Consider the following 23,188-nt stretch of genomic DNA (forward strand, 5'->3'; position numbering starts at 1 on the left):
ATAGGTCATCTAGTTGGAGGATCATGGATTGACAGCTGGAAAGGACCAGAGAATAAAAGGTATTTAGTCCAACCCTCTTATATCACAAATGAGGAAATGAGGAGGTTTGGAGTGAAAAAGTTCACCCCCAGTCACACAGCTAGTGATGACTGGGGAGACAGATCTCTGATGCTAGACCCAGAACCAGATCTTCTGATTCCTAGTCTACTGTGTTTTCCATTATACCACATTGCTATCATATCTGCTTTACTAATTTTAGGATAAAGGCAGAAATTATTTAATACTGTCAAGATTCTCTTGTTTATAGGCTTCCATCTTATCAATGCTCACATTTTCTGTCAGTTAGATGAGATTATATAATCAACCCTTCCTTCAAGGATATATGTGTATGTATGTATGTACATATATACATGTATATATACACATATATATCAAAAAGAAGTTGTAAAAATGATCAATTAAGTAATTAGTCTTGATAAAGATGATTAATATTCATAATTAATGAAGGATTTGAACAATCCTTAGCTTTTTTATTAATCTAAAACTGACATAATTCATGAGGAATTGTTTCTTTATGAGTCAAGTTGAATATCAGGTAGCAAAATTACGTCATGTAAATTAACTATTTTGAAAATGATTAGATCATTTCATACTCTGAAAGAAATTATATACTAGCAACCTTTGCTTCATAAAACTAATTCTTCTTTGACTGCAAGATCATTCTTTATTTTTTCTACTTTGTTATTAAATAATTTATTTTTAAAAAAGTATCCTTTTTTTAAAATTGGATTTTATGGATGCCTTTTGTCTTTACATCAGTCATTTCTCCTCCCTCCCCATTCAGATGGAGTTGCAACTCATCACTTAAAAAAAAACAACAAACTTTAAACAATACCATCTGTATCTGACATGTATTCAGTATTCTGTTCTAGTCTCCCACCTTTTTGCTTTGAGGGAGAATTATTCAATGTTCAACTTCCTTTAAAAAGAGGATTTTAGAGCAGCCTTAAGTAGCAAATTCTTTAAGAAAGATACACTCTTTTGCCAACACTCTCCAATAAATAACATATAATGTAAATAACATTTATATAACACATAAAATATTTTCTCCATGATTCTGGGACTCACCTGCTTCTGAGAGTCTCCCAGCTTGTCAGCTCTAGCTGTCTGGTATCTTTGAAGCAGGCAACCAATGAATCTCGAAATGACCTTGTCACTAAAGTGCCAGTTACTTCATCTTTCTCTCCCTCTTTTCTAATGGGCTTCATTCTTCACATTGACTACTAGTTATCTCAGTATCCTTTGTTGTTGAAAATAGCCAGCCAGGGGCGGCTAGGTGGCGCAGTGAGTAAAGCTCCAGCCCCGGAGTCAGGAGGATCTGAGTTCAGTTCTGACCTCAGACACTTAGCACACACACACAAAAACACTAGCCATGTAACCTTGGGCAAGTTACTTAACCCCAATTACCCTCCAAAAGACAAAAAATAAAATAGCCAGCCTTGGGGTGGCTAGGTGGCACAGTAAATAGAGCACCTGCCCTGGAGTCAGGAGGACCTGAGTTCAGATCCAGCCTCAGACACTTAACACACTTACTAGCCCTGTGACCTTGGGAAAGTCACTTAACCCCAACTGCCCTCCCCAAAAAAGGCAAAAAATAAAAATAATTAAAAAAAGAAAATAGCCAGTGTCAGAAAAAATTAATGTACTTCTTTCTCAAGAAACTATGTAGGAAAGTCTCATTCAATTGAACTGTACAAATTTGGAGACTACGGTCATTTAAATGTGAAGGAGGGTTTTTAGCACTTCTGTGCTAATCATTCTTTTAAATGGGGAGGGAGAGAAATGCTGAACCAATTAATAGAGTTAAAAAAAAGACATAAGAATTATTTATTTAAGAAAATTTTTCTTTTCATGGCATCTTTTACATATTAATTATTTTTAGCATGAGATTTAGTAATTATTTTTAGTATAAGATTAGTATGCCGGTCAAAAGTCAACTTTTTGTCTATTCATTCTAACCAAGTATTTAATCTTTCTAATTCGCAACATTTTGTCAGCTGTTGTTTTGTGTAATAATTTGTACTTGGAAATAATAGCTGCTTCCTCTTACCCTACCCTCTCCTCCTTTCTTTTCCACCCTTTCCTATCCTCTGCCATCCTCTCCTTTTCCTTCCCTTCCCTTGTCTTCTCTTTCGTCTCCCTTCTGTTCTTCTCTCCCCCCCAGTCTTGTCCCTTACTGCAAGCACAGCCCCCACTGATGGCCACTGATGAGTCCAGTCTCACAGCTAATCAGCACAGAAACTTTAACCTGCTCTGTTTTTCCAATCTGAGCCAGTTGCCCTCTCTTTAAGCATCTTGGTGGCCCACTGGTACCCACCACATGGTACCAGATTTACTGTAGATATCTGATTCTCTTTAACCCTGCTACAGGTCAGAACTCTCAAGTTCAAATAATCCACCAGCTTCCATATCTCCAGCAAGGGGTCCAGGGAGAGTAATAAAGAATTATATAATGTCTACTGTGTTTAGCACTTTTTATAAATATTATCTCATCTGATCCTTACAACAACCTGTGATGTGAGGTGGATGCTATTATTATCATCATCTTGCAAACAGAGATTAAGTGACTTTCCCAGGTTACACAACTAGGAAGTACCTGAGGCTTGATTTAAATTCAGGTCTTCCTAACTCCAGGCCCAGTGTTTTATCTACTAAGCCACATAACTGCCCAGTATGCCTGTAGCAGAGACCCCAGGCATATACCACCATGTTTCTTTCTTCACCCATTCTCCCCTTGCCTCCAACCCAGCTTTTAAAAATAATTCTGGTATATCATTTTAGGACTTCGGGCCTTAAAGGGCCCTAGAGGTCATCTCATCAAGCATCCTTCTTTTATAGTATATAAAAAAAAAGAAGTGGGGCAGCTAGGTGGTGTAGTGAATAGAGCACTGGCCCTGGAGTCAGGAGGACCTAAGTTCAAATTCAGCCTCAGACAACTGACATACTTACTAGCTGTGTGACCTTGGGTAAGTCACTTAACCCCAATTGCCTTGCCTTACCCCCTCAAAAAAAAAAAGAAATAAAGAAAAAGTAGAAGCTCAGACAGATGCTATAATTTATCTAAGGGTCATATTATTTAATGACAACCTCGCAACAGAATTTGTTGAGGGATCCAGTGTTCTTCTCACTTCTAGTCTTATGTTCTTTCTATTCCCATTCACTTATATTAGTTTTCCTGTTAATTAATCTGACATTCCACTAAGATGTAAGTTTCTTGAGGGTTGAGACAAGTTCTATTTTTAATACCCCTAGAATAGTGTTTTGGGCACAGCAAACACATAATAAATGTTTTTTAATGAAATTGAATTATTTAGAACTAGTAAAATAAAATATAACTGGATTCTCTTCCAATTTCTTACAAGTGTTTTTTATCCCCTTTAAAATAACTTCGGTTTTTTTTTTTTCAGTCATGTCTGATTCTTCATGACCATGTTTGGGGTTTTCTTGACAAAGATAGTAGAGTAGTTTGCCATTTCCCACTCATTTTACAGATAAGGAAACTGAGGCAAACTGGGTTAAGTGACTTGTCAGAGTAACATAGCTAGTGAGCATCTGAGGCCGAACTAGAACTTAAGTTTTCCTTACTCTAGGCCAAGCGCTCTATTCACTGCACCACCCAGCTACCCCGTAAAACAAATTAGATGTATATAAAGCTTCCCCTTCAGGTTTTATTCCTTTTAATTCTCCCAGGAACTTCCCTGGTCCTCTCATTCCTTTACATTTTTTTTTAACATCCTTTCTCTTCTAGAGTAAAAATTTGCTACAGACTGAGTAGAGATAGATACATTGTTGATTCTCCTCTAAACATATCACATTGTTTTTTTCTAATTGTCAACACTTGTAAATTAGATATACAATGAATCTTTTAACTTAGAAGTCTTATAAAGAGATGTTAAATATATAGCAACTAACTTCTGAGCTCAGTATTTTAGGTGAAGATTGTCCACTTACTAACTTAATTATTGAATAATGGAACCTCAGAGCTGAAAGGGACATTAGAGATTACAGAGTTCACTTCCCTTCTTCAAGACCCACTTTGCTCATTGCTTTACAAAATATTCACAGGACAACACATGGAAGTGATATGAGTCAGTCTTTATGATAAATGCATCCTTAATCACGCCTTTGGAAAAACTGAAGATTAGAAATGCAGGATTTTCTTTTTCTCAGCACATGTGATTTCTTTCGACTTTCAAGCAAAACAGATCAGATCTTCTTTTCAGTTTAAAAAAACAATTCATGAATCTGGTGAATGCCAATAATTTTTGAACAACCTCCATAACAGACTTCACATATATCAGCCATGGACAGAGATTTTAAAAACATATTTTAATGAATGATTTTATTCTAGATCACAGTTGGATCAGTCATAGATTTACATTGTAAAAGAAAAAAACACCAGACTTAGTTTAAGGAAGAATTAGGGCCCAAATCTTACCCCAGACTAACTTTGTGACCATTGGAACAGTTCACTTAGCCTCTCAGACACTCGGTTTCCTAATTTACAAAATAGGAATATTACTTATCATATTCCCAATACATGGTTGTTATGAGGAAAGTACTTTATTAATCATTAAGGTGCACTACAAGTGCTACCTATTATTCTTTTTTAGCTCGCACAAGAGTAGAGTTGGGAAGGCTTCTTTAGAAATCATTTCCCCTTATCTTACAGATTTTAGATGTCCTTTTTTATCCTGGACACTTAGTAAGTATAGGACTATCTGTTTTTTGGTATTAATATTATCTTGCCCATCCAGAAAACAAACAAGTTTGGCACAATCATAAATTTTAAAATTTATTGTTTTTCAAGTTTTTGCCACATCCATTTAATTTCCACCTACATTGCTGCATTCTACAGTAACAGAAAAGGGTTAAGAAAGAAAGAGCAAAATCCAAACGATAGTGTTCACTAATTTCCTCAGCTGTGAGGCCTGAAGTGGGCTTCAGTTTCCTCATCTGTTAAATGAATGGACCCAGTGTAAGGCAATGGTAGAACACAACTCCCTGAGGTCTTTTCTAGTTCTGCATCTATGATCCAATGATCTTGAGCCTTAAAAGCAGTGAAATGTTACAGAACTTATTGTCTTGTTTACAGAACTTGGATTAGACAGATCAAATTTGAAGATAGGCAGGGGTATATTTTTCATTACCTCCATGTTCTTATAGATTCTTTATCTGTATACAGGCTCACGGGTGACTATATTAGTAAAGACTTCTCTATAGGTAAGAATTGGACTTTACATTTGGACAAAATAATAATAGCAACAAAAAAACAAGTAGCAAAAATATTCTGCAGACTTATGCAATTAATACTTTTTATACCTCTGTAAGGTAAGTAGGTAGCAGGTCATATTGTCAGCATTTTATAGAAGAGAATCCAATATACCAAGTGTTTTTCCCAAAGTAAGAGTATGAAACAAGGAACCAAGCCAGTGCTCTTGATTCTTCTTCACTTATTTAGGAGAAAGACAACAGTATTCTCCTCTGTAGAATTCATTTGATTTGATTCCAAAAGGATTATGTACAGATTCCATATGGAATAATTGATTTTGTTTTTCAGAGTTGCTGACAAAATTATCTTTGTTTTCTTTTCTTATCTACGTGAAGACAAATTCAGCAACAGTAACAACGTCAACAAAAGGCAGAAAATAGCCCAAGACTTCCTCCATTCTATCGATCAGACAGGAGAACTCTTGGCTATGTTTGAAGATGATGAGATTGATGACATTAAACAAGAAAGAATGGAGGTACAGTATTTTCTTTCTTCTTTCCTCCTAATGTCCAGCCTATTGTAGTGTATGTGTTGATAGGCCTAATGTTATAACAGAAATTGATTGTTTACATTCATTCTTTCTTGTTTGCTCTCTGTTCTTCTCTTTCCTCCTACCCCTGTTCTTTATTTCTTCTTACCCTCCTTTTCACTGATTTCTTTCATCATCTTTGTGTTGTCATTAATTTTCCATATTCCATCCTGAAGGAAAAGTAATGATCTCCCTTTGCTTATCTTCTTCAAAGCAAAGAACTGCCTTCAAGAGAATTTGAAATGTATTTTATCTGCCTACATTCCTTTCTTGTGTGCATATGAGTAATGTAGCTGGCTCTGTATTTAGTTAGCAGAATATTTCTGTCTTCTCTTGGCATATAGGTAGATAGATAGATAGATAGATAGATATGTAGGCATTTTCAATGTGTAGACATTTCCCCTCCCCACATATCCATTCATATATCTGTTCCCATAGCAGGGTTGAAGATTATATTTGCAAAATCATATTCTATGCATGTACAGACTTAGAAGTACTGAGATTGTGTCTATTTTTCCTTGATACTTCTATTTTGCACAAATCTTATTTTTAGTTTGCATCAAAAAAACTTCCTGTTTACTTTTTCCTCCCATTATGATCTTTTTTTTCCTTTTAGTATGAGTTGTCTCAGTCTAGCAATCTCTCATTTGTTATTTTCTTTTGTTATTCTTGCTACTCCTCAATCCTCCTTTTATTTGTAGCCTTTATTTATTTTTTCATTGAACCTATGATCTGCTTATGTTTACTTCTCACTTTGCCCTTTCCCTTTTTACCTTTTTTTCTTACTTTTTCCTCTGAATCATTCTTTTACATTTCCCTAGATGAAAAGCAACTCATTTTTATCTTGCTTTAATCTTAGGAAACATCTCCTGCTGGTTTTGAAGAAAAGATTTCTTATATCAATGTCCTTTTTGTCAATCGAACAAGTTTATTTTTCCATTAAAAAATAGATATTATAAAAAAGCTAATGTAAACATGTCATAAAATATTGGTGCTGGAAAGGGCCTTTCCATATTCCTACCCCACCCCCATTTTGCAAATGATACAACTGAGGCTTACAGAGGTAAAATTATTTACCTGTGGCAACACAGAAACAAAATGGTAGGCCCAGGGGTTATGGCTTCCATCCTATTCTTTTTTCCTAGAAAAATGTACTTACTCTCTTATCACTGTGAATAGTATGCATTACAGTCCATTAATGATTACTTTTTAAATGTATATCTACTTTTTTAACCTAATAATTAAAAAAAATACACAAAGATAAATTTGATCACTTCAGCTATAGGCCTATATCATAAAAAATAATGTTCGGAAAGGGTTTGAGATTAGACAGTCATATTTCTCTGATTTATATATTACATATTGATTGTAACTTCAAGTTAGTGATAGCTATTTGCTAACAGCAGTTCTAAATATCAGCGTCTCTACAGAATCGAAGGCTTGATTTTGTTCTCTTAATTACTGAGCAGCTGCTGCTCAGTTTCCTTGGCTATAAAATGGGCTGATAACATTCCTTATCTCTATCTCAGGGGAATTTTAGTCTTGATTAATTTTGTTGACGCATCTTACAAATGTAAGAAATATTAATTCTAATATTATAATTTTGCCTTCAAGAAACCACTGATTTTGTCCTGCTTTTTAAGTGGGAAAACAAGATAATTCCAGCCCTCCAAAGGATGGGTGGCTATTGTGCTAAGTTGCCTACTTTATCATAGTTTCTCTGTGCAGTAGAATATAATTATCCCATGTTAAGTTTTGGAGGAAGTCCAATAGACATACATGCTTTATAAACTTTAACAACCTTCTTTAAAGAATTAGTATGCTTAGATCATGAACTGTGATCTAAAGGCAGTGTTCCTTTTAGGTATCAATTACCTCAGAAATGTGTGGTTATCTTGGTTTTGGACAACTGCAAATGGTTTTAGTTCTACTTTGCCTTGGGCCAAAAACATGCTAAGTTGTCCAAAGCAGATGATAAACACATATTTCTGATGTCATTATGTCCTAAACAGGATATGATTGTTTAGTGGCATGGTTTCATTTGTGATGCATTATCCAGAAAGAAAATATTGTTTATGCTTTATTTTTAAAACATTTTTTTAAAATTATATTTTCAAGCCAGCAAAATGTGTCCTGAGCTTCTATACTACTTTGCATTCATTTTTCACTGTTGAGTATTAAGGAATGTTTAGCACCACTTGTGAGTATTAGTGAAATTGAACAAATAGCTTTTCAGTTTTGCCTGGAAAATCCCTATTAACCAAGCCCACTGCCTGGAAGGGTATCCCACCATAGTCAGAGGAAGAACAGAACCTGCAATCCCTATAACAAACACTGAATTCCTGATAACGGGTGCTATTACTCTGGAAAACGGAGTCAACAAGGTGCCAGTGAACTCATTGAGGTGCTCAGATTTACAGGGTGGAAAGACCAAGAATGCACACATTAGGTTCTTTGCCTTAGTGTACAGTTAATGCATGCACACACACACACACACACACACACACACACACACACACTATGGACAGGGTAACCACCATATTCAGGACTATCTTAAGTAGTTGGAAAACCAATTCAACTCAATGAAGGCAAATTAGATTGGTCAATTAATGAATCTTTGCTTTGTTATTTAAAGAACCTTTCTTACCTAGATAACAAAGAGTAGCCTTGAGATGCTCCTTGTCCAAATAACAAATACTGGGAGGGGGGGGGGGGGGGGGGGAGGGGAGGGTTGGGAAAGGCTGAACTAGTAGACATAACTGTGACTGTAGACGGTGAAGTGGAACCGTTAAAGGCCTAAGACATTGCCTGCTTCTAATTTGACAGGTTACAGTTTCAAGAGTAAACCACAACTGTGGCTGTCCATATGAAACCACTTTGGGCTCATAGACAGCAGCCTTTTGCTTTTAAAGTGCAGTAGAATAATCAGTTCTGGCATCACTCAGTGATTTAATTTTCCTTTAAGCATCACTTATGGTTGCAGAAACTTTGTTTACTACATTCTCCCCTAGACTGCATGAACACAGTGCAGATCTGCAAACAGAACTTATTTCTGATTTTTTTCTCTTTTTTTTTTGCTCTTTTATGATAGAATTTAGAAGAGAAAAAATTGCTATAGAAGAAAAATTCACAAGAGAGCCTAGATTTTGCAGAAGTTTAGTGAAGATGTGATGAACCAAGTCTTCTCTATTACTTTCTATAGATTTATATGAAGAATGAATTTTCTGTGTGCTCCTCATAATTTACTATATTCACTAAACTTTTAATATTGAACACCAGATGACATTAGGCATAAGTAAAATTTATTAATTTTCATTCAACAAATATTTATTAAGCATTTATTTGTACAATGTAATATTTTAGGCAGTGGGGAAACTTAGAATCTAATAAAGGAGATTATAGATATCCACAAATGAAGTACAAAATAGAATATAAATAATATGTATTTGAGAGATCCAAGGAGAGGAAGTCAACTTCTGACTGAGAGGCTTAGGCTTTCCTATGTATTGTGACTGTCATTAGAATGTGAGCTCCTTGAGAGCAGGGATTGTCTTACTTTGTTTTGTAAATAGTAATTACTTAGTAAATGCTTTATTCATATATGGGAAAAGGAGATATTTCAGCTGAGTTGTAAATGACAGATAAAGCTTCCTCATCTAGAGTTAGTTTTTTGAATGTATATCCTTATCACTAAAATTTTTTTGAGCATACATCTCCCCAATATATGTGTACATATGTGTGTATATACATATATATGATTATTTATGAAATATATATGCTACTAAACCACGATTCTTTTTATATTGTAAACCATACAAAACCAGAAATTAAAAAAAAAAACTGAAATAAGATTTTAAAAATAATTATTTGTTAGTGGTACCAAAAGTTTGCTGACTAAAATTATCAATAATACTCTTCATTATTTTTTAACTCTTGGTTTAGTACTTAGTGATAGAGCTATTTGAAGTTCTAGTTCTAAATTCAAATTTATTTTTATATTCTTTTCAATTGTTGTCATCGCTGAAAAAGGGACCTCTCAAAGAGATGTGGATTTCCAATGAAGGAAGTGATTACTAAACTATGGTTCTCATTTTTCAAATCTATCTATCAAGCCTGCAAAAAGTTTTTGTTGAATTCCAGTTAGTGAATTTCCATCTTCCTTGATATCAACCAGTTCTTGCAAGTTAAAATTCTGTTTCTAGTTTTGGTTTTGTTTTTTTTTTAAGGGTAATTTTTTAAAGGTTTTTATAGGTGACGCACTTTATTTGAAGCAAAAAGAAGTGATGACTTTTAAGAAAAAAAAATGTTATCATGGCTTATTATCTGAAGGCATAGTGTACACTTAGGGCAATAGTGGAACATGTTTCAAGTAATCGTGACAATGTCAGGGTTTTGTTGTTGTTGCTTCTCTTGGCAGTGATTAGATTGTCATTGTTTTTGTCTAGTAATGTGGCTAATGAAGAACTTGTTCTGCGAATGTCTCCCTGCCACAAGCCTCTTCCCACTCCAGTCTGTCCACCACTCATCTAATGTGTACAACTGACTGTGTCATGCTCTATTCAGCAGATTACAGGGGCTCCTAACATCCAGGGTCAAATATAAATCCTATGCTTGGCATTAAAGTTCTTCATAACATGGCCCTTTCTTACACCTAACTCCTGTCCATGTACTTTGTGATTTGGTGACACCAGGTTCCTGGCATTTCCTTTCACAAGATCCTCCATCTCCAGACTCTGGAGCATTTTCACTATGTGTCCTTCATGCCTGGAATGCTCTCCCTCCTTATTTCTGCCTCCTTGCTTTTCTCTGAAATAATCTTACATTTGTCTTTTAAATGCCCTTGTTTTTATATAGTTGTTTGCATGTTGTTTCCCTTGTTAGGTCGCAGGCTCTATGAGCTGGAACTGTTTTTGCCTTTTTTTGTAATCCCCAGAGAGAGAGTCCATTGTAGCGCCTAACCCAAAACAGACACTGAAGGACTTGTTGATGTGATTCCACAGCCATGCTGACTGGGTCCACTACAGATTTACCCAAAACGCTCAGATGCACAGCATGTGGTCTCCTTGATGGCTCAGGAGTTCCAGCACACAGGCTGCAGATCTGTGCATTCCTGCCCAACCTGCACTCCTCTCATCTAGGTGCTCCCCAGAGTTCACCACAAGGGGTCTGCAGAACATGTTGGAAGCCTTCCTCACTCCCACAACATCACAAGCTTATCTTCTTTGCATACCATTTCATTGACATCATCCACTACTCCTGTTCTTCCTCAGCACTCCTAGTCTTTCTTTCAGCCTTACTTCTGGCCCCACCACTCACTTGAACCTCCCTTTTCAATGGCTATCAACAGTCTCTTTATTACTAAATCCAGTGATCTTTTCTTAGTTCTTATCCTTCTTGACCTCTTAGGGATGTTTACTCAGGAGTGCTGATCATCTCCTCCTCTTCGTGCTCTTTCCACCCTGGGTGGAAATATTACTCTTTTTTCCTTGCTCTCCTCCTATCATCTAACTATTCCCCGCAGTTTCCTTTACTGGGTCACCATTCACCTTCCACATCCCACCCCCACTTCATACCCAGGCTCAGTCTCTGGATTCTTCTCTCTGCGTACTCTCCCTCTCGGTGCTCTCATCATCTTTTCAGTGATCATCTCAGTGTAGATGCTCCCCACATCTAAATGCCCAGTCCTGTTGTTTCTCCTGGAATCCAGTCTTACATTGTCAGATCCCTACCCTATAGCCACCTGAATGCAGCCACATTCAGGTCACTCCCATCTCCCTCCCACTGTATCACAGACTGCTCCTGAGACTTTGGCCTCTGATAAGTGGACTTCTGCCTTATTTTTGCCCAGAACTGGACCTCTATTTCGCTTCCTCAACCATGCTGTATATGTGTGTCTTCCCTCCTCCTAGTTCCACTTTATGCATTGTCCACCATTCCCCATTAGAATGTAAGCTTCTTGGAGACAGGGACTATGTTGCTTTCTTGTATGTTATCCCCAGCAATTAGTACTTAGCAAGTCCCAATATAGAGGAAGTACTTAATAAATGCTTTTTTCGTTCATTCAAGTCTCTTAGGAATCTCAGACTCAAAATGTCCAGAAGAGAACTTATATTCCCCTCCACACTAAATAAATGAATAAATAAATGAAATCCTGCCCTTCTTCCTAACTTTTCTGTTTTGGCTTCCAGTCAGACAGGTTTGTAACCTTAGAGTTACCCTTGATTCTTTACTTTTTCTTCCCTGCCACCCACAATAGGTGGCCAAGTCTTTTTGATTTCATCTCCCTTACATCTTAACCATCCCCTTTCTTCCATTCATGTGACTGTGAGGCAAATTCAGGCCTTATCACATCTCACCTTCTACTTTTGTAGTTGCCTCTTAATTCTCCCTGCCTCCAGCTTCTCCATATCAAATCTATCCTTCATACAGCTGCCTAATTGATATTCCTAAAGTACAGATCTGACCATGTCACTTCCCTGCTCAAGAAGCTTCTGTGACTCCCTCTCACCTCTAAGATTTGGGATTTAAAATACTTCCCACTCATTCTCCAGCCTGTCTTTCCTGACTTATTTTACACTACTCATTCTCACACACGTTCCCCATACTTGCTTTTCCCCAAACTTGGCATTTCGTCTCTTATCTCTTTGTCTCAGCACAGGCACTCCCCCATATCTAGAAATACTCCCTGCATACCTCTTAGAATCCCTGGCCCCTTTCAAGACTTCTGCATCAGACTTTTCCTAACCCTCTAGTTTTTAGTGCTTTCGCCATATCTGCCAGTTTGTATATTCTTTGTATTGACTTATCTATGTGTATGTTGATGATGGGACTTGTTTCATTTGTGGTTTTGTATCCAGTGCTTGGCCCACAGGAGATGTCACTTAATGCTTGAATCGAAGCTCCAAAGAAAAACTATTACATTAACTGTGGGTTGAGTATTAATTATATTTTGTAATTTTCTCATTCTTTTGACTATTAGTATTCTACTTGTAGTGTACTCACCAGCTTCCTGAATACATCTAAGTAATAGGATTTTAGGACTAGAAGAGACTTTGGAGATATAGTTCAGCAGCTTCTTTTTACAGATAAGGAAAGCAAAGCTGAGAAAAGAAAATAATTAATTTTTGTTGTTCAGTTGTGTCTGACCCTTTGGGACCCCATTTGGGGATTTCTGTTTTGTTTTGTTTTGCAGGGGAGAAGGCAGGACAATTAGGGTTAAGTGACTTGCTCAAGGTCACATGGCTAGTAAGTTTTAAGTGTCTGAAGCTGGATTTGAACTCAGGTGCTCCTGACTCTAGGGCCAGTGCTCTATTCATTGCACTACCTTGCTGGCCCTGGGGTTTTCTTGGTAAAGATACTAGAGTTGTTTGCCATTCCCTCCTCCAGCTCATTTTACCGATGAGGAAACTGAGACAAACAGGGTTCCGTGACTTGCCCAGGGTCACACAGTTAGTAAGTGTCTGAGGCTCGATTTGATTCAGTTCTTCCCAACTTCAGGTTCAGCACTCTATCCTCTGCACCACCTAGCTGCTCCACAGAGGTAATAAGCAAGCTCTTTGTTCCCTTATGTATCACAAAGATTGAGTGCAGTATAGTAGCAGGCATGCTAGACATGGAGTCAGGACGGCCCTGGGTTTGAATCTTACTTCTTAATTCCTATCTGAGTAATCATGAATAGGTCAGTATACCTCTCTGAGCTGAATTTCCTCATCTATAAAATGGTGATAATAATGCTTTAGTAGCTTTTTCAGATGAGTTATTGTGAGGCTAAAATGAGGTCTCTGTAAGGCATTTTATATATTTTAAAACACTATGTAAAGCCAGCTATTATTATGTGCATTAAAGAAACAATGATGAGACTTGAACCTTGGTCTTCTAACTGCACATCCAGTTCCCTTCCTACTTGACCACATTACATTCAATACAATAGTAATTCAGTAAACATTTATTGAGTACCTGTATTTGCCTACATTAACATATCTCAGACTTTTTGGTTTCAAGACTCCTTTATATTCTCAAAGGTTAATTGAGGACCTCAAAGAACTTTTCTTATATGTATTTTATCTATCAATATTTGCAGTATTAAAAATTAAAGTCTGTGCATTTAAAATATTTATTAATTCATTTAAAAATAACAATAATGAGCCTATTACATGCCTCAAAACTACATATCTATTTTATTTTAAAAAATAACTTTTCAAAAACAAAAAAAATGTAGTGAAAAGAGTGGCATCGTTTTACATATTTTTGCAAATCTCTATAATGCCTGGTTTAATAGAAGACAGCTGCATTCTCATATCTGCTTCTGCATTCGATTCTGTTGCAATATGTTGTTTTGGTTGAATTATATGAAGAAAATGTGACCACACAGTGATGTATTTGGGGAAGGGAGGAGTATTTTAATAGGCAAATATGTCTTAGTATTAATATGAAAAAAAGTTTTGATCCAGAGGACCCTTCAAAGACTCTTGGAAATTCCCAGGGGTCTGTGGACCACACTTTTGAGAACTATTGGTCTACACTGAAATCTTCCTCCAGTGCTTAATCATGAGATATTGGAAATCCCTGGTTTATCTATAATATTTCAGAGGTTCTGCCAGCAGAGAGCAAGTTCCTACAATATTTGAAAATTTGAAAATAGTGACTAAAGTCTTTTGATAAAGTATCTCATTATTCTTGGGGTAGGGGAAATGGAGAAATGTGGACTTAGACAATTAGATGGATTCAGAACTAGTCAGATGGCCAGACTCAAATGGTTTATCATTCAGTTTTAGTTCAAATGTAGATCTCCCTGGAGGACACAAAGAATCAGTCCTTGAGCCTGTGCTTTTTAACATTTTTATCAGTGACTTAGATAAAAGTATAGATGGCACGCTCATCAAAGTTGCAGATGACACCAGCCTAGGAAGGCCAGCTAATGTATTGATTAACAGAATCCAGATGCAAAAAGATCAATAGAAGATTTAGTCGAACATAGTAAGGTGAAATTCAACAGATACAAATGTAAAAATCATATTCTTGGATACCAAAACGAATTCCACAAGAATAAGATGAGGGAGGAATAGTTAGGAAGCAGTTGTCTGAAAAAGTTGTGAAAGTTTTAGTGGACTGCAAGATTGATTTTCATTTCGTTTATTTAGCTTTACAGATTTTTTTTTCTGCATATGTGTTCTGCCCTTCCTCTCCAAACAGTTGTTTTATGATAAAATGTGGTAACATATTAAAGACTTTCAGGATATTCCTCAAGTTTGATTTGTGGTCCCCAGTTATCCATCTTGAAACAAAATGATCATTAACAGAAGTTTTCAAATAGCACTTCTTCTGTAATTTTTAACAGATTTCTGTGAAATTTGGCATGTGGCGCCACCAAATGTGGTATTGCACTAAAACTTGTGGTTGACAAAACCAATGTGTTTTAATCGTGGCACATACTATGTTTATAAGTGATAAGAGAAGTAGTTAAAAGAAACAAATGTGTGCCAGTAATACCTGCTTTTGTTTCATCATAGTCACCAAAAGTAACTTATATGAGATGTTGAATAATGTGTTGTGTTAAACTAACTTACAACCTCAAAACTAGATTTTTCTCTCTTAGCCTGTCATGTGGAAAGATAGGTAGATCTTTATCCTTCCCTGTTATAGGAATGGAATGGAAATTTAAGATCTTCCCTGCCTCTAGGCCATTTAATAGGCTTAAGTGCACCTGGAGCCTGTGGTGGGAGGCTTGTTTTTCAGGAGATACTTTGTGATTGGGCAGTGGGGTCAAGAGGGTTGTTACATTGTCTGAGCCAGGAGATGGCTATATAAACCCTGATGTGAGATTTTGTTTTGGGGATCACTTTGAGAAGTGTGTGATTTGACCAGATGAGACTGTGGGCAGTGGTGGAGAGACCTCCAGCTTTGAAAAACCCAGATGCTGATGTTACCTCTCTGGTAACTGGCTAGGTATGGATGTAATGGTTGGACAGTTGGAGGCCTGTCTTTGAAATGTTTCTGTCTTGTAACTTCTGCTGTAACCTGCCTGTATACTCTGAAGTTTGGGGTACTGACCTTTTCCCCTGAACTAGGTAAATGATATGTTTGATTGATTAAAGCAAGATTGTTAACCCATTTCGAGTTGCTTTCCTTTAGAAAAGCAGATCTAAGAACCTGTGTTGGCAGCCACCCTGGGGACACTGGGGTGCTTGCTGCTACATTCCTTTACAAAGCTATCTCAAAAGATAGCACACAACCATTGTATCTGTTTTTTAAGACGTCCCTTTTTCACTGGCCCTGCTTATCACTATAGGTAAGTATCCAGCTATTTAAAAAAATTTTTACAAAGGAAAATTTCCAAAGTTAAAGAGTTCTTAAACATCTGCCTCTGTCTCTAAGATGTAAGAAGAAATAGTCCTCAGTCTTTCTTAATCTTAACTCCTTGCTGTGTCCTAGCCAAAGCCTTTGTCAAGATCTCCCTGGAGTGTCAGCTCTATTTCATTGTAAGCTAGGTGTCATATCAAGGTGATTCTAGCCTGAGGAAATTCAGATGGCCAAGGCGATACTTTTAGAATCTACAGCTCAGAACAATCTTGAGCCCCTGGCTTTTAGATGCCTGGGCTTTGGGTCTTTTTGCACTGAAGGAGTATTTGTGATATTCTTGAAATTTTCAGTGGTTCTAGATCCTTTAGTGGTCCTCCCCTCATCTCTTACACCCTCAGTGAAGAGATACCCTTCCCTTCATTTCTTCAAAGATTTCTCTCCCTAGATTTCAAACCTTCCTTCAGTGAGTGACCTAACAGAAGCTTCCTTTACCCTCCTAGACATTTTTATGACTGACTCCTTCAGAGTCCTATCTTGTCTTTGCCTTGTTACTTTCTGTCCCAGTTAGTTTTATTTAAGAAGGTTTACTAGCTTTTAGTTAAACCTGGTTATCCCCTTTGGTTGAAATTTAAATTCTCAGCCTCTTTTTTTAAACTGGCATCAGGTCCCCAATGTCTGAAACCAAGTGTCAGTCAAACACTTCATGTCTCATGAACCAGAGGGTTTACTTGTTCTAAACTCTTACAGACATACTAGAAAGTTTTATCTCTTTAATCAGAATAATTATAATTCATCTTTGTAAATCTTGTTCTTTCTCAATAATCCCAATGCATGAAACTATTATGTCAAAAGTAAGGTATCTATGTTAGCCTACAACTTCATTACCTTAAGGAGCCCTTGTACCCCAAAAAGCAGTCTCAGCTAGAAACCACTTTTCAGCATAGACACAGATTCTCCTTTCCTATATCAATGCTACTTCCTAGAGGCTGAGGCATGCTTGTGTGTGTGTGTGTGTGTGTGTGTGTGTGTGTGTGTGTGTGTGTGTGTTACTCCACTGCCCAGGGTCCCTGAAGGTGTTTTAGGTACTGCCTACCCAAAGTGGCTTTACAATAAAACTGATTGCTCAGCTTTTACACAAAAAGTTCCACCTTCCAAACAAAGTGTCAAAGGCCCAATTTCTCCCATAGACAAGAAATCAGCCCTGACACCCTACAGACAATATCATGTCTTTGTATCCCTAGTGTCTAGCATAGTATCTGGCATGTAGTTATCTCAATAGACACTTAATAAGTGCTTGTTGGTTGATGGATTAATTATGCATCTCTCCTTCCCTGTCACTGCCTTATCTCCTATTCTGGACATTCCTTATTTGTAGGCTTTATATAAGAAAAAATGCTTTATATATGTAGTAATGAGTGGCAGGTCACTCCCCTACTCCATCAGTAAAAGAAGAGTTCTGGTAACACAGTCACTCTCCTACTCATCTTCTTCCATTTCTGAAACATTTCCGTACTTAATGCTGCCTCAGACCTTCCTCTGGCTATCTAAAGTCCTCTCTTACAAGTCAGGCTATATTTTTGCTCCTAGGTTTTCCCCTGTTCTCTGACATTAGAAATCATATTTCTTGAATTCTGTAAGATTAAAGTCACTTATACTTAGATATGAATTAGGCTTAACCTTCTAAACGGACATTTGTACTTTCAAAGAAGAACATGTTAATTCATGTTTTTCTCTAGTATACATATATATATATGCCTCCTCTCAGATTTTGGACTTATTAGGATCACCTCCCGACCTCCCTGACAGCTACCTTCTCCCACTTCCACTAAATTAGGCTGCCATGGATAAAATACATGGTATCAACTTTATAGCTTCATGCTATCCACCACCCTTTGCTCCTATCCCATGCCCATATAAATACTTTTCTTGCCTTTGCAAGGAACTTTGTGCCCCCATGGGATTTGATAAAGCAAAGAGGAACTGTTCAGAGAGAGGGCATGGCTGGCACAGCTCAGTGCAAATATTCGGAACAAATCCTGAATCCACACATGCTGAAGGCCTCCTGTTCCAGAATTACAGTGATAAATGCTCGTCTGACTTTTCCAGGAGAAGTTGTTTATCATTGGATCAATCAATATTACCCTTTCCAAATATTTCAATTTGTTTTTCTTAATGATACCTCCACTAGTAAATATACAATTCTGGGTTTTTCTCAGATATCAGTCCACTAGCATGTTTATAGAAACACCTTGGCAGGGAGCAGTTTAAAAATATCTAATTTGGGAATACCACAGGAATTACCACCAATTTACATTTCACATTTATAGTTCTCAAATTGTGGTAGTTGTAATAACCAAAATATTTTTCCGTGAATACTTGATGGCTCACATTTCTCCATTCTTTTCCTCTCTCACCCACATTCCCCAGAGGAGGTAGGCAGATTGTGGCTATATAGTCAGATTTTTCTTTATCTTTGTTATTTTCATCTCAACATTTTAGCACTTCTAAATAGAAACAAAAGTGTGTTCTGAACCAAGCTTTTGGTATTTTTTTTTTTACTATTTGAACATATTTAATGCAATTTAACTCATTTACAAATAAGTTCTGACTTACCACTGATAGTTTTATCCTGTTCATTCATTTTTCTGATAGGGACCTGCTTTTAGGCCTATAGTTACTGTTCCTACTGCTGTATAGCAAAACATCCTCTATCAGCAAATCAAATCAGTTTTGTTAAAATGGTCATCTCTTACTTACAAGTATGTTTTATTTCGAATTTGAGAGCTGTGGCCTGTCTCTTAAACTTTGTGTGTAGTAAGCATACATGTTGTAGTGAAAAGAACACTGCCCTGGGACACAGAAGACCCAGGTCCATTAGCTGGCTTTCCTCCTGACTTTGAGACCTTGGGCAAAATCAGAAACTTGCCACATCTCATCAGTTTCCTAACATGTGAGATAAAATATTTGGTTAAAATGTTTTGTTTTGGTTTTTTTCTAAGATCTCTTCTAGCTACATAACATTCTCATACTCGGATTTTAGGGTTTTTTTTTTTTCTTAAATAATTGATTATCCCTAAAACTTTAATATCCTGATTTATATAAATTTCTGTGAATTTTTTCAGTAGTTGGAAGTTCTTTAGTTATACTATTATTCTCCTCAAGCTGTAAAAGATATTTTCTTCAAAAAATCAACTTCAGAATGATGACCTTAGAGCAGAAGAGTCTTTAAGGTCCCATCTAGTTCAAAATCCCATGATCTCAGATGTCTTTACTTCATTCATGTTAAGTGTAACTGTTACTAATCTATTTGGGGTGGATTTGGAGATTGTTATGTGGATACAATGAATGCAGGCATTACTTCCAACTCACAAAGTATTTACATAAAGGATTTTTCAATTGCATGATATACATTTATGAGCAGCTTGTATTAAACATTCTTTATTGTCATATCCTATTGTTTTCTAGTTATCTACTGCTTTGATTGCTCCAGGAATTTTCTACAGAAATTGACTTTTCTATAATTATATTAAATTTTTTTGTTCAATTTTGACATTTTGGACTTCCAAAATAATCAGAATTCTAGTACTTTTTAAATCAGTGGCACAGTCACTATGGGTGTATTTTGGCTCTTGGAAATTCCAGTAGATTTGCTTTTGCTTCTTACAGAAACATTTTGCTTTTCTTATCCTAAATTTCCAGTGGTAAACCTTGAAACCCAGCACAGCTCTTTATATTTTTCTTGTATCTAGTTGTAACGTTCTGAAGCAGACTAGTGGTCCCCTAATAAAAAGATTTGTTCTGTAAAACTTGGACTCAGTCAAAAAGGCTGCATCCAGGAACCTAGAAAGCCACATGTGACTTTGAGGCCTCAGGTTCCCCACTCCTCAGTGAAAGAAAAGCTGAAGAACACCAGGTGATTTTAGTGTTACTCGGCTCTCTGCAGAACTTTCTCCTGGTCATTCTCTCCCATACTCTGCACCATGAAGCTCAGCTCTATAGTTCTCTGAGCTGGCTCCCTTTTGGTCCCAGTCTTCTTCCACCATGCATCTCTTTTCCGTGCTTAAACTAGCTTTAATTCACTTCTTATTGTTGCTACTGATATAAAGTAAAGTACTCTACATATTCCAGGTCTCATAATATTTTTTTTTATATTGAGCAGAACTTGAATATATAAGTCATTTATAATAATACAAATTTTTTTTAATTTTGTCTCCCTGAGAACCCTGGTCAATTTATAGAATTTAAATCCTTAAATATAGTCATGGTCCCATTAAAATGGCAAATGATTTTTATACTTTTATTTTCATTCAGTCAATGCTGACTCTTCCTTTGTTCATTTTGTTTGTCATTCATTTAACCAGCATTTATTAAGTGCCTATTGTATGCCCTGTGCTATAAGAAGGCAGAGCTAAATAAGACATGATCCCTTACCCTTATGGATTTTGTGGTCCAGTAGAAGATATGATGATCTAAGATACTTCATTGTTGGCCTTTCTTTGCCCCTCATTGGGATCCCATCTAGGACAGTACTGTGCATGTTTCAGAGTAGAGAGATAGAATACTAAAGGAGGAGGAGAGAATGGAGATGTCATCTTGACTGCGTAGTAAACTTTGATACTCTAGGTAATAATCAAATGACACAAAATGCCAAAGAACTTTAGCCATTTTGTTATTTAATTCTATTGGCTTTAGTCAGGACCAATGATTTCATTGACATGAGGAACTCTCAATATAAAAAAAAAATCTATCCATGTAGATCAGTATCTCATCTGTACCTTAGAAACTTAAGGAGGGAAAAGGAAGGGCTGGTAGAAGTAGAGACAAGATGGAGGAGTAAAAGGAAGTAATGCAACGAGCTCCTGTTCACAAATTCCTCCAAACTGACCCAGAAATGCACCAGACCAAATTCTGATGAGGAAATATTGAAAGAGTTCCAGTGAGTCCTTTGTCTAGGCCAACAGTGTAGAAAAACAGACACGGAGACTACAGACACTAGGACCAGGATTAGGCCAGGTGCCCACCCCAACAAAACACTCTAGTACCCAGGCCTGGGGACAGCAGACTTTGCTCTGGATCAGATCATTTTGGGAACACTGAAAACTTGCAAGTCCCCAGCCCATCCCTGAGGTCCTGGAACAGCACTGCCAATACCTCCAAGAAAGCAACAACAGGACCAGCCCAGACTTTCCCTCCAGGACTGCCATAGAGCCCTGCCACCTAACATCAAGTCTAAAGTCAGGAAATAGACTGGGGAATGAGAAGAAAACAAAACAAACAAACAAAACCCCCATTGTGATAAGCTGTTATGTATAGTGACAGGCAGGGTTGCACAAGATGAGAATGACTCCAAAACATATTCAAACAATACTTCAAAGGAAAACAGAGCATAAGCTCAGCTAGAATTTCTGGCAGAGATAAAAAGAAGAGTTTTAAAATATTTTTATAAATGGAATGAAAGCTCTTGAAAAAAATTAGAAAAGAAGTGAAATTTATAGAAGAAATAATTTAGGAAGGGAATCAACAAAACCTTGTCCAAAGAACAAACTCCCTGAAAAATTAGAACGGACCAAATAGAATCCAATTGCTTCATAAAGAACAAGAAATATTAAAGCAAAGTCAAAAGTTTGAAAAAAAAAAAAGAGAAGAAAATGTAAAACCATAACAAAAACAACCAACCTACGAAATAGCTGGAGGAAAAACATTTAAGACTCATTGATTCTGAATGCTATAACCAAAAAAAAGACATAATTTTTCAAGAAATATTTAAAGAAAATTGCATAGGTTATTTTAGAAGTAGAGGACAAAGAAGAAATAGAAAGTATCTGTTTGTCAGCTACTAAAAGAAACCCCAAGATGAAACTCCCAGTAACATCATGATCAAAGCTTCCAGGTCAAAGAAAAAAAATACTTCAGGCAGCCAGAAAACAGGATTTCAGGTACCAAGTCAGGATCACACACAGCTTAGCAGCTACTGCTATAAAGGAGCAAAGAAAATTCAATACAATATTCCAAAAAGGAAAAAAGATGGGCTTATGACAAAGGATAATTTGTCAAGCAAAACTGAGTATACAATGCTTAAGGAGAAAGAAAAATGAATCTTTAATGAAATAGAAAACTTCTAAGCATTCCTGATAAAAAGATCAGAACTATAGAAAAACTTCAAACACAGAAATAGAGAGAAACATGAAAAGGTAAACATGAATGAACAAATATTAAGGATTAAACAAGGATAAACTTCTTGCATTCGAATATGGGGAGATGATATATGTGTCCACTCTGAACCCTATCATCATCAGGGTTTATAGAAGGAATCCAATTTAAACATGGCCTGGGAATGGTTCCTTTAAGTCTTGATGATCTTAAGAAAATGATAGAAAGAAAAGGGAAGGCTAATACTTTGGGAGGAGGGTAGAAAGGGAAAAGATTAGAGGAAATTATCTCCTGTAATCAGGGTGCATAATAGTTATTTAAACAAACAAGGAGGAGGGGATGGGGGAGAATATCTTACACTTAAATGTCAATTTCATCTGAACTGGTAAAAAGAGGGAAGAATACACACACACACACACACAGTTGGATATAGAAAGACATTTAACTCAAAATGGAAATAGAAAATAAAGAGGAGAAGGAGGAAGGAGGATTTAGTAGGAAAGTAGGATAAGAGAGAGATTAGTCGCAAGCAAAACAAAATCTATGAATGTACTAAAATATTTATGGGTCTTTTTGAAGTGACAAAGGGAATTAGAGGGGGTACCTGTAAGTTGGGGGACAGATGAACAAGTTATGATATATAATGATATATATCTGGGAATGGAATACTATTGTGCTAAACTCTTATCAGTATGATGAACAACCAAGATTCCAGAGAACTAATGATGAAACATGCTACCACACTCTGATAGAGAGGTGAAGGACTCAGAATGCAAAGATAAATGTGGTTTTTGGTCATGACCAGTGTGGAAATTTGTTTTGATTGACTATAGATGTTCATAATGAAATTGTTTTTCTTATATTACTTATAGGGAGTG

The 23,188-nt window shown here is 36.6% G+C and overlaps 1 protein-coding gene across 9 annotated transcripts in view; it reads left to right on the plus strand.

Annotated features, from left to right (window-relative positions):
* SUPT3H (SPT3 homolog, SAGA and STAGA complex component) overlaps window positions 1-23,188 on the plus strand; it is a 677,491-nt gene that overhangs the window by 479,785 nt on the left and 174,518 nt on the right. For all 9 annotated transcript variants that reach the window (XM_069065839.1, XM_069065837.1, XM_069065836.1 and 6 more), the window contains one exon: window positions 5,668-5,807. In XM_069065839.1, the coding sequence (XP_068921940.1) occupies window positions 5,668-5,807 (140 nt within the window). The remainder of the gene's footprint in view (window positions 1-5,667; window positions 5,808-23,188) is intronic.

The sequence above is a fragment of the Petaurus breviceps genome, unplaced genomic scaffold (genome assembly GCF_028583685.1).
Source record: "Petaurus breviceps papuanus isolate PSGF00001 unplaced genomic scaffold, PetGlider_PUasm1.0 90701, whole genome shotgun sequence".
Lineage (NCBI taxonomy): Eukaryota > Metazoa > Chordata > Mammalia > Diprotodontia > Petauridae > Petaurus > Petaurus breviceps.